Source organism: Leucopleurus acutus (assembly GCF_964270905.1).
Source record: "Leucopleurus acutus genome assembly, chromosome: 2".
NCBI classification, from domain to species: domain Eukaryota; kingdom Metazoa; phylum Chordata; class Mammalia; order Artiodactyla; family Delphinidae; genus Leucopleurus; species Leucopleurus acutus.
The window spans coordinates 159,208,369-159,221,094 of record NC_139143.1 but is presented as its reverse complement, the minus strand read 5'-3'; the positions used below and the strand labels follow the sequence as shown (position 1 = coordinate 159,221,094).

The following is a 12,726-nucleotide window of genomic DNA, read 5'->3' as shown; positions in this document are numbered from 1 at the left end:
AATCTGAAAAATATACATATATATGTGTATGTATAACTGAATCACTTTGCTGTACACCAGAAACTAACAACACTGTAAATCAACAATACTTCAATAAAAAAAAAATTTGTTTTAATTTTTAAAAATAAGAATTTAGGGTAAAGGGGAAATAGAAAGAAGGGGAAAAAGAAATCCTCTTCTACCCCATGTTCTTGAGCTGAGAGCAAAGAATACAAACATGTCCTTTTTTCTTTTTCTTTTTTAAGTCTTTTTCATTGAATTTGTTACAATACTGTTTCTCTTTTTTATGTTTTGCGTTTTTTGGCCCCGAGGCAAGTGGGGTCTTAGCTCCCCAACCAGGGATGAACCCGAACCCCCTGCACTGGAAGGCGAAGTCTTAACCACTGGACTGCCAGGGGAGTCCCCAAATATGTCCTCTTTTATTCTAAAAACAATTATCCCTTTTGCTTTCTACTATAGGAAAATGCAAAAAAGGAAAAAATATGCCAGATGCTTTATGTAATCAATATATAGTTTATCCCATGAATCCTAACAGGCCAGGGAGGTAAACATTAACATCCCTATTACAGCAAAACCAGGAAAAGTGAAGTAACTTACCCATGATCATATGAATAATACGCGGCAGAGGTCTGAACCTGCATCTACCCAATTCTAAGACTAAATACCAGAGCTGCCTGAACAATAACAAGTCTGCTACTAGAAACAAGACAGCAAGACGCCTTAAAATAAATCTACCCTCCTCTGGCCATTCTAAATAGCAGGTTATCAATATCAAATGGAGGGAAATGAGAAAACAGATGGACAGGAAATTCACTTAGGACACAATACACAATCTTCTCTGGTGCTAAAAATCCCTATGTGTTCCCCAACATATCCTAAACAAACAGACTGGATCAATAATAAAAGGCATCTTTAAGGGAGAAGCGTAACAAAAAGGAAAAGATAAGTGTGAACAAGAAAGAAAGAAAAAGATAACAAAAGGAAGAGATCTCAGGTAGAAGATCAGAAACTACTTAAAGTACTACTGATAACTCAGCATCCTAGGCCGAATACACATGTGAACCATAAAATCAATCCTCATAAATGTTAGGCAATTCAGAAATGCAGAAAGGGCCCCATTTAACAAGTCCAAAGAAATATCAAATTTTATTTTGCTTTAATCAAACCAAATTATAACAGTCTAATGCCATAATATGTGAAAGAAATATGTTATATACATATATGTGTTTACCTGTCTACATAAAGCAAATGTTCAAGGAAAGCTTTTGCTTTTTTGGTAAGCTTTTGCTATTACTGAGTCTATACCTGGAAATAAAATGCAGGTAACCTCAGGATTCAAATCCATCTTATATAAACTCAGTAACCGGATTCTGCTAAATTTTTAAGATTCTATTGTCTGACAGAAACTGTATCCATCATTATCTGGACTCTCACTCTTGCCTTCCAAAACTCAGGAATTAAATAGATGTAGATGACCCAGTATTCACTATCCAGACTTACTATCCAAACTCAGGATACGAATGCAGTAGATTCAGATTGCAAGGAATACTTGCAAATCTTATATAAATTTTTAATATAATTTCACGTGATTTACAAAATTAGCATTTTTAGCAACACGCAAGTATCCTACTAAAATCACATAAACACTGGCTGCAAAACAGATCTGAGAAAACTTTTTTTTTAATATTTTTATTTATTTGGCTGCGCTGGGTCTTAGTTGCAGCACGTGGGATCTTTGTTGTGGCATACATGTGGGATCTAGCTCCCTGACCAGGGATTGAACCTAGGCCCCCTGCATCGGGAGCGCAGAGTCTTAACCACTGGACCACCAGGGAAGTCCCAAGAAAACACTTTTTAATACCATATTTCTTAGTAATTTGCTGGAACAAGTTATTAAGTTATTGCTCCTGAATTCCAAACCCGCATCCCTTCTTCCCAATCTGCCTTAATGACACTGGAACTGGGACTCTGCAAACCACATTTCTGCTTTGCCAGCTGACTTTCTATAAGGCTCTGCCAAGAGGGAGCACTAAAGATGGACTGCAAGCCTGGAGAAGAAAAAAGATACTTGGGCCTTCCTGTCTATTCTTTGGACTTCATAAGAGCATTACCCCAGCAAAGGTTTCTTCACCCCTGCAGAAGGTCCCCCTCACAGTAGTAAGTGAATAAAGTTTGCAGTTTTTCTAACACTTATGGAACTAGCTTAATCATACCCCACTCAAAGACCCCAGCACCAGCCAGCACCCTTCCCCAGAGTTCTGAGTTTCAAATCTATGGGATTTCTATTCTGAGCTCGACACAAGCACTAGCATGTAGTACCTTCTCCTCGGAGATCTGAATTTTGTTTCCACAGGACCCTTCCTCTAAGTCTCTAGGTTTTCCCTTTGGTCCCCAAGCACTTAGGGCTCACAGCTGCTTCTAGAAGTGCCTATCTCCATGATAACTTCAAGTTTTATTTTTATCCTTTCTGTTACCTAGTTAACAACTTTAAATCTAGTTAATGATTCTATTAAAGTCTCTGTTCAAATAACTGGTGTGGTTTCTGCCTCCTGATAGAACCCTGACTGATAAAAGAAAACAGTCTCATTATACTGTAATAGTATATGATGTTATTATAATAACGTTTGTTAAAATGCAATTCTACCCATACTAGCAATTAAAGAAGAACAAAATGATAATTAAGAGCAATTTGATTAAAATTAAGAGTATACTTAGCTATCACTACAAAATCTTTTGCAACCATTCTTTTAAAGAAAATTTGGGGGGGGGGTGCCTTTTTCTAACACACATAGCTTCTACTGGAATAAAATTACATGATAAGACAACATTAACAAGGGCTATCTCTGTCTTCCCAAATTTTCTACAATAATTGGGTTAACATTACTTTTTTTTTTTTTTTTTTTGAGGTACGCGGGCCTCTCACTGTTGTGGCCTCTCCCATTGCGGAGCACAGGCTTCAGACGCGCAGGCTCAGCGGCCATGGCTCACGGGCCTAGCTGCTCCGCGGCATGTGGGATCTTCCCCGACCGGGGCACGAACCCATGTCCCCTGCATCGGCAGGCGGACTCTCAACCACTGCGCCACCAGGGAAGCCCTAAGACTACTTTTTAATCATAAAAATACAGTAAGTAAATTTTTAAAAATAATTTTAACGTGTTCAGATTAAACAAGGATCCAATATCATCTATAGAAAACAATATTTAACTTGTTTACCCTAAATATTTAAAGGGCAGAGGAAGAGATTTAATTCATTTACTAAGTACCCTCTCCTACCCAACAAATTTTTAAAATGTCACATACTTTCATTCCACCCCCCATCTTCACTTCACATAAGTCATCTACTCCCACTCCCACCTATGTTTACAATCCCCCACCTGCCTACCCATTTTCTCATTCCTAGACACACGGTCCAGTTCTTCTCCACCAACTCAAATGCTTTCCTGTCTTGAGGCTAGCCACTTTCTAGATATATAGGTAGTATATGCAGGCATACACAAGATATAAAGGTAGTATATACAAAGAGAGTTATGGCAAACAAGCAATGTTTGTCAGCGGATTTGAGATTTCCTGGGGTTCCCTGGTGGCGCAGTGGTTAAGAAACCGCCTGCCAATGCATGAGACACGGGTTTGAGCCCTCGTCCGGGAAGATCCCACGTGCCACGGAGCAACTAAGCCTGTGTGCCACAACTACTGAGCCTGTGTTCTACAGCCTGTGAGCCACAACTACTGAGCCCATGTGCCACAACTACTGAAGCCCACGCGCCTAGAGCTCATGCTCTGCAACGAGAAGCCACCGCACCGAGAAGCCCGCACACCACAAAAAAGAGCAGGCCCCGCTCGCAGCAACCAGAGAAAGCCCACATGCAGCAACGAAGATCCAATGCAGCCAAAAATGAATGCATTAATTTTAAAAAATTTTTTAAAAAAGACTTCCTGCTCTACTTCTATTTGGATAGTATAGTTGGGAGGTCGTTTCTAGCTTGAGGAAGACTCTATGGGAAAGTAGACTAAAATTTATTGTGGTTTTAAGTAATCCAGTTTCTCTTCCCTTTACCAAAAAATAGTTATTCTTTTCCTTTCCTTATATCAAACCAAAGCTAGCTTTCAGTTAGAAAAATCAATGACAAACAATGGTCTTCTACCCATACATCTGAGAATGTGAATTCTCTGCTTCACAGAAGGACCATACAGAATATTACAAAAAATGAAAGATTAGGATATAAGGATACTAAATATCTCAACTCAAATGCCAGAGAGTTTCTCAGTTTATTAACTAAATGCTAAACTTATAGGTATATCCACAAAAATTTGATTCTAGGATATTATACACTAGAATTATAACAGTGAGCAGGTTATAAAATAATTCATGGCATCTCTTTCATCATCTCTTCCAATTATATAATTCTATCAAGCAAAAAAGGTTAGGCATATATCATTCCTAACCCAATGTCATATACAATCTTCACCTAAACATAACTATTCAAATTAAGGGATTTAAAATCCCAGTAAATGACTTTAATATATGACTGTTTTGGCATAACCCACAAATAAAATATCTTTAAGGGACTCTATGATCAGTGGAAGATCAAAGTCTGCAAAAATATCCTGATATGGTCATATCTAAAGTTTTAAATATTCAAAAAAAGGGTAAAATGATTCCTTCAACCATATTAAACAAAAGGACTCAAGTGAAATTAGTTCTACAGCAGCTTTGGGGATTAAAGAAGTCTTTTTTTTTTTTTTTTAAGTTCTTTTCAAAACTATACAGGTGTCCCTTGTTGGGAGGTGGGGGTGGGGGCACATGGACTCCAACAAGATAGAAAAGTAATCACTCTACCTACTTCCATTATAAGCTGGAATATGCATTCTCAGGGAAAGAAATGCCATAAGGATATGGAGTAAAGCTCTCCTACTGAAGGAAAGGAGAGCCAGCCTTAGTCTCATAAAAATTCAAGTATATAAAAACTAAAAAGGCAACTTTATTTTTCTTTGGTGGCATTCTGAACCACCAGAATTTCTTTCATGCCTAAGGACTCCTTGACTTCACATTCATGGCTCTAATAATTTTGTATCCCTCCTCTCTCTCTTTCCTGCCCTCCAAAGCTGGTCAATTCCACCTCTCTTCATCACTTACTCTGTTCCAGTCACAATGACCTCCGTCATTGCTCCTCCAACCTAACGAGGCAAGTCTCCTGCCCCAGCAGCTCCTGAATCCCCTCTGCCCAGAACGCTTATCTTCTACCTACCCAGATATGGTTCATTCCATCACTCTTTCAGGTCTTCATTCAAATGTCGCCTTTTCAGTAAAGCTTTCCCTGGCTACCCTATCTAAAATAACCCTATCTATATTTCCTATTCCCATTCTCTATTTTATTCTTCATCTTAGCTCTTATCACTGTCACTATCTAACATATACTTCTTACTTTTTTTATTAATTACCCCGTCACCAAAATGTAAGCCCAATAATTACAGGATTTTTATCTGTTATGTTCACAACTGTAGTCCCAGCATTTAGAATAGCTCCTGACAACATATTAGGTGCTCAATATGCTGAACAAATAAATGATACAGCTAGCTACAACACCACATGTAACTGGTAGGTGCTGCCATCAACAATTCATAATCTAGTCTGAAAGATCCCAATTAACAGATTAGATTTAGGTTATTTTTTCAAACTGTGCGCTGGGAACTAGAGTAATCCCTCAGGGGCAACCGTGGGGGTAGAGAATGGAAGCCCAAGCAAGCAGAAAAGCCCGGCATTCATCTGCTTTATTCACAGGTTTTCACTTAAGATTTAATTTATAGAAAGGATTTAGCAACTTGGAAAAAATCTAAAACCACTGGGTTGAATACAACTTAGTTCCTATTTTTTTACATTTTACTTATTTATTGTAAATGAGGATAATCTAGGTATCATATTTATATCATCCTTTAAAGAGATTTAAATTACCATCTAGTCTTATTTAATAATCTGCTACAAAGGCAATAAAAATTTACTATGTATTTTCTAATTAAAATAAGTAGAAACAAGATTAGTGTTTTTTTAAAAACGGAATAACAAAGAAGAGTAAAATTGTTATTTCGTGTACAAGAACATATGTAAATTCACTAAGTGGAGATTAAGATCCAAATCCCACTACCACAAATATCTCTGTAAGCAAAAATATGTCCCAATCTCACAAAATAGCACTATTTACCAAAACAAACTACAATATTTTATTCTGAACCTTACAGCAAAACCGATTCTAATATGACTTGACCAGCATAACTTTTAAAATGTTACATGTTCTAATAAAAAGAAGAGCACTAACCTTAATGAAGTTACAGATGGACAAGCCTGTCCATACAAACCCATCTGGCCACAAAGAGAATCTGAAAAGTAAAGGAGAGTTAGTTATCAGATGCTCCAAAATAAATTAAACTATAAATCACACTACCATTCTAAAACAGAAATAGAACGCTAAAAGATTCAACATTATTTGAACACATACCCACAAAATTTAAAAATGCTGTTAAGCAATAAGACATTACGCTGAGGAAGACTGACAATACGAGGAAGCACAAGAAAAATAGGCACACTATAACTGTAACATCCAAAAACGCTAAAAACTCATAAAATTTAACGAACTGTTATTATGCTTAGTTACAGATAGAGAGTGTCCAAACTGTTTAGTAGAATCCCAAGGATTCCAGAGGGGTGCCTAAAGGCTACCAAAGAGCTGAGCATGCAGGTTCCCATCCCCACATAATTGTCTCCCATCCCATCTACCCTTCAATCAAAGCAGTGCTATCTTTGTTGGTTTTGCATAATGGACTTCACTAAAACTTCATTTGAAGAACAGTTCCACTGCTTAAAAAAAAAAAAAAAGTTAAGAATAGCATTGAACAGAAGGAGCTTTGTTCAAATTCTAGCTGTGACACTAAGAGACCTTGAAGAATTTATATAACCTCAGTGAACCTCCATTTCTTCATCTGTAACTTGGGGATAATACCACCTGTAACTTTATTTATTCATCAGGGATAAACTGCAGGTTTGTTATTAGAATTAAATAAATCACTAAACAAATGTGAAACTGTCTATTAGCACTACTACCTGGCACAAGGATGATCCACAAGTGTCTACAGGTAACATGAATGAGAGAAGCTGGAATGGGTATAAATATGCATACACAGCACAAATGGAGATTGTGTGCCTGCAACTAAAGAAAACAGGTTCACTCTGAAAAGATCAGCTGCTATTCCCAGTTCTAGCCAATTGTTGCTAAGCAGGATTGAAAGCCCAGTACTGTTAAGAACTTCTAATTTTTCAAGAGAAGCAAGATACCCAAAATTTTATCTGAAATCTCCTGATTTTTATTTTCTAAATACTATGTGGGCCAAACAAACCACTGGATGTTGTCCCAAGTTTATAACTTTTAACTTAGTGGCTGACTGAATTCCCTACATCTTACTGTCCCGTGCATGCACTGAAGAGAGATGGACACTTTACTTCTGCTAGAACAACAGAATAGATAGCTTGATCAACATGCCCACTGGAAATAACAAACACTGGATAAATTTTTTTAATCTTTACATATTAATCAATAACCTGAAAGAAAATAAAGTATGATCAAGGCTAAAAACTAAGTGAAAGAGGGAAACTAGAGATGTATGCAGAGTACTGAAACCAGCTTTCATTCACCTTCAGGGCATTTTGCCAAACCCTATGAATTTCAGCTTGTAATTCCAAGGCCTATTAGGGCTCAAGGTACAAGAGGCAAAGTCCAGGTGTTACCCAAGAGAACTGCAAGGGAAACTTAACCTTGGCACTGAGTGCTGGTGAGGGATTGGGGGGCTATGAGAGCAGTTCAACAGTATCTCCTCAGACACTCACAACCAGAAGCTGACCCTCACCTAGATTATGGTTTAAAAAGCTTCATACTTAGAATTTTGTTTAGGGTAGTCCTAGAATGGTAATGTCTCCCACCCAAACTTGACAGAAGGAAATGAAAATCCTCTCTGGGGAATCTGCCTTTGATCTAGGCCTGGGAGAATTCTCAAGGATAAGGTCCCAAAATAAATAAATTCACAATCAAAAATCACAAAACCAGAAGGAAACAAGCCACTCAAGAGTAAGATACAGCTGAAACATCAGCTGGCAGACTCAAAACCTCAAAGACCTCAGATACGGGAATTACTAGTCACTTTTCTCTACTGTTTTTTACTTTATGGGTGATTTACCTACTCTTGTATTTCAAACGCCTATAATGCAGATGAATCTCAAATCTACATCTCTATCAGGGATCAAACTCCTGATCTCCGAACATAAATATCTAACATTGCCTCCCGAAATCCCAAATTTACTATGTCTAAAACTGAATTATCTTTTTTTAATGTATTTCCTATCTTGATAAAATGGCACAGTCCTTTATCTAAGAATGGCTTTCTCTTCCTTTGTTAGAGCAGGAAACTTCTTTTCAATTCTTGATTTCTATGAGGAATGACTTCTCTAAACATCCCTGGGCTCCCAGCCCACTCCTCACCAAGTGCGTAGAGCTAACTCCAGGACTCTACATCCAGTATTCTACAAGGTAGTTACCTGGGTATGACTGCTCTGTTGACTCTAACAACCTAGACATCAGGTAAGCTGTCCAAATTGGGTGGGTAGGGACAAGAGAATGTGGAGAGTCAGCCAGCCCATTTGTCTCTTAAACCTAAATCACATTCTACAACATTCTACAATATCAGCTTTATCAAAAACAAAGGTAAATCCTTACAAAAGATACCACAGGACCCAGCAATTCTACTCTTAGGAGTACGTGTGTGTGTATTTTTATGTATAAAAAATTTAAATATATGAATATATACATATATACATATATATATATATATATATATATATATAAAAATCCTCTTGGGAATACATATATATGCACATATATGTATCCCCAAGAGAACATAAAACATATGTTCACACAAAAACTTGCATACAGCTTCCTTTTCCAGTAAGCAGCCTGAAGTGACCTCTAAAAATGGTTCACTATTCACTTGACCCAGAAAACCCCACAAAATCATGCAAGTCAGGAGGTTCAAATCTTCGTGTTCACTTTAAGAACACTCGTGAAACTGCCCAGGCCATTAAGGGTATGCATATCCGAAAATCCACCAAGTATCTGAAAGATGTCACTTTAAAGAAGCAATGTGTGGCATTCCATCATTACAATGGTGGAGTTGGTAGGTGTGCCCAGGCCAAACAGTGGGGCTGGACGCAGGGTTGATGGCCCAGAAAGAGTGCTGAATTTTTACTGCACATACTCAAAAATGCTGAACGTAAGGGCTTAGATGTAGATTCTCTAGTCACTGAGCACATCCAGGTGAACAAAGCTCCCAAGATGCAGCACAGAACTTAGAGAGCTCATGGTTGGATCAACCCATACATGAGCTCTCCCTGCCACACTGAGACGGTCCTTACTGAATAAGAACAGACTGTTCCTAAACCAGCAGAGGAGGTTGCCCCAAAGAAAAAGATATCCCAGAAGAAACTGAAGAAACAAAAACTTATGGCCCGGGAATAAATGCCACAAAAAATAAATGCAAATAAAAATAAACCTAAAAAAAGAAAAACACAAGCAAAAAACGTGCATACAAATGTTCATAGCAGCATTATTTATAAAGCTAAAAGTGGATATAAACCAAATGTCCATCAACTGATAAACAGATAAACAAAATATGACATATCTGTACAATATCCATATAATATACAGTGGAATATTATTCGGCCATAAAAAAGGAATGCCGTACTGTTACATGCCACAATATGAATGAACTTTGAGAGCCTTATGCTTAGTGAAAGAAGTCAGACACAAAAGACCACATATTGTATGACTCCATTTATACAAAATATTCAGAATGGGGCAAATCCTAGAGATGGAAGGTAGATAGTAGTTGCCAGGAGATAGGGGGATGGGAGGAGGAATGGGGGTAGGGAATGACTGCTAACAGGTTTCTTTTAGGATTGATGAAAATGTTCTGGAATTAGATAGTGTTGATAGTTGCACGACCTTGTGAATAAAAACCTTTTGTATACAACCACCAAATTTTACACTTTAAAATGGTGAAGTTTTACTACCAACTCCAGCTCCTAAATGTCTTTCTAATCTACTGTGGCCTCAATGCCTTAGTTTCAGTCTTCTCCACTTTTAATTTAGATTACTGCGCCTAAATGGTGTCTTGAACACCAGTCTGGTTAACTGGAAGAACAAATGTACCAATCATCTTCTCCCTACCCAGGCAGATGCCCAGCAACATGGAACTCTCACAAAAGAAGGCTATGATTCACAGTGAAATCAGGAAAATCTCAGTGTCCTCCAAATCACAAACTCACATTTCTGAAGCCAACTATGTTGAACAATTATACTAATTTGTTCAATTACATCCAAAATTTATACAGTTTAAGTTGGTGCCAACAGCACCTAGTAGCATTTTCTGCAAATCCTTTGAAAATCAACATACAAGAAACTTTGCATAGCATGACACCACCAGAGGACAGGGAGTAAAAACCAGTCATTCACTGATGGGTATGCTACAAGAAAAACTACTGCAGTATATCCCATCACCAACAGAAAGAATATGGAATTCCTTTTAATATAAGCAGTCTTCATGTGTACATTAAAATGAGTTACAAACTATTCACATTTAGGAAGCAGATGTTTAACTAACAGGTATATAACAATACATTATCTGGGAGGAGGAGGTGAAATGGGACTAAGGATTTTGAAAAAGCTCCCAAGTAATTCTTATGAGCCCTTCTCTCCTCTCTCCCACCACACAGATATGCTTTATAGTTTACAAAGAACTTGCAACATTCATGACCTTGCATCAAGAACCCAACTGAGAATCTCAATTGTGACCTTGGGAATACTGTTAAAAGGAAAAATTCATGCCTCAGTTACTGTGACAGTAGCTTGAATGAAAGCAACACCATATCAGATAAAAGTAGGAATTAGGGCTTCCCTGGTGGCCCAGTGGTTGAGAGTCCACCTGCCGATACAGGGGACGCGGGTTCGTGCCCCGGTCCGGGAAGATCCCACATGCAGCGGAGCGGCTGGGCCCGTGAGCCATGGCCACTGAGCCTGCGTGTCCGGAGCCTGTGCTCCGCAACGGGAGAGGCCACAACGGTGAGAGGCCCGCGTACAGCAAAAAAAAAAAAAAAGAAAGAAAAAAAAAAAGTAAGAATTAAAACTTTGTTGAAAATGAATACTATAAGCACTAGAGGTCAAGAGATTATTCCTTCTTTTTCTAACTTCGGAATTTAGCTCTTTCAAAAGACCTGAAAGTAAAAAATTCACTAGCACCCATGAAGGAACAACCCCTCTGAATCAGGTTCCTTGACTGAACACTGTGAATTGTTATACCATTAGTCACAGGTAATCATTAAAGCAGTCATGGAAATAACCCGTGTCTTAATCAGCCTAAACAGGAAAAATCTGTCAGAGGAAGGCATAAAGGGAAAAGAATCCTGCTGAGTGAGTAGCAATCAAGCTGTCCACTGCAGCTTCACTAGTTAAACCTGAAGGCAGTGATGCAGCTATAGCTAGAAAGTGAGAACTCAAGAGTCACATGCTCTCAGAAAGCAAAAAATCATGTGAGAATGATCAATTCACCATGGTAATGTTAGAGGGAGAAGAGAGGCCAAAACTTAAATTTGGAGAACTCTAACAGATTTAGAGAAGACAAACCAGTTAAAAAAAAAAAAAAAAAACTTGAGAAAACTGTACTGGAGGTTGCAGCAAGTGATTTAATGGATAGAAAGGCAATAGTGCTACACAAAGATTAAGATGGACATAAACTGAAAAGACAATACTGGCTTTTAATAGAAGATCATTATTACTATAGAGGGTGGATCTTGTGGACTAGTGAAAGCAAAAATTAGACTGCAAGGGTGTTAAGAATAAGGAGAGAGAGTGAAGTAAAAGTTTAGCCACAAACTACATACAATGAAAATAAACAGAAAACGCAAAAAAGGTCAAACAGAGCAGAGAGGAACAGATTAAGAAATCAGGAAAGGTGAAGAATATGTTAGAAAGCTCATCACAGTATATCCCCATTATCCTGTTTTATTCTTCATAGCTCGTCATCATCTGATATGATTTGATATGACTTTTGTTTCACTATCTGTTTCTCTCCCACTAGAACGCAGATAAAAGTTTCTGTTTCATTCTCTGTTATATCCCCAAATCCTGGTATACAGTCTGCAGCCATATTTGTTCAATGAATAAACCAGGTTCCTCAAGAGTTGGAAAAAGAGAATAAACGTAAAATAAGAACAATTAAAATCTAACTGAAAACTCACCAGATTTTTTTTAATGTAGTCTTTGTATCCATTACTTCTCTCTGCCTCCAAGCAAGTAATTTCAGACAAATTCACAGTTAGAAAAGCAAGTTAGGTATCCAGAATATATAAAGGACCCTTACAACTCAATAATAAAAAGACAACCCAACTTATAAATGGGCAAAGATTTGGAGATACAGCACAGAGGAAGAGCATTTGACTGCAAAAAAAAAAAAAAAGGGGCAGAGATTTGAATACACATTTCTACAAAGAAGATATTAAAATGTCCAATAAGATATGAAAAGATGTTCAACGTCATTAGTTATTAGGGAAATGCAAATCGAAATAATGAGATACCACTTCACACCAGCTAGGATGGCTATAATCAAAACGACAGATAATAACAAAGGTTGCAA

At 37.7% G+C, this 12,726-nt stretch overlaps 1 protein-coding gene and 1 pseudogene across 7 annotated transcripts in view; one reads left to right on the top strand and one right to left on the bottom strand.

Annotated features, from left to right (window-relative positions):
• Nucleotides 1–12,726, bottom strand: part of FOXJ3 (forkhead box J3) — a 131,841-nt gene that overhangs the window by 103,224 nt on the left and 15,891 nt on the right. For 5 of the 6 annotated variants that reach the window (XM_082834387.1, XM_082834386.1, XM_082834390.1 and 2 more), the window contains one exon: nt 6,312–6,372. In XM_082834387.1, the coding sequence (XP_082690513.1) occupies nt 6,312–6,355 (44 nt within the window). In that variant the 5' untranslated portion in view covers nt 6,356–6,372. Of the gene's footprint in view, nt 1–4,841; nt 5,102–6,311; nt 6,373–12,726 lie in introns of those variants that run through there. The other variant, XM_082834388.1, reaches the window with a different exon arrangement.
• Nucleotides 9,012–9,780, top strand: LOC309957215 (large ribosomal subunit protein uL22-like; annotated as a pseudogene). Its single transcript has one exon. The product of its transcript is annotated as a large ribosomal subunit protein uL22-like (transcript).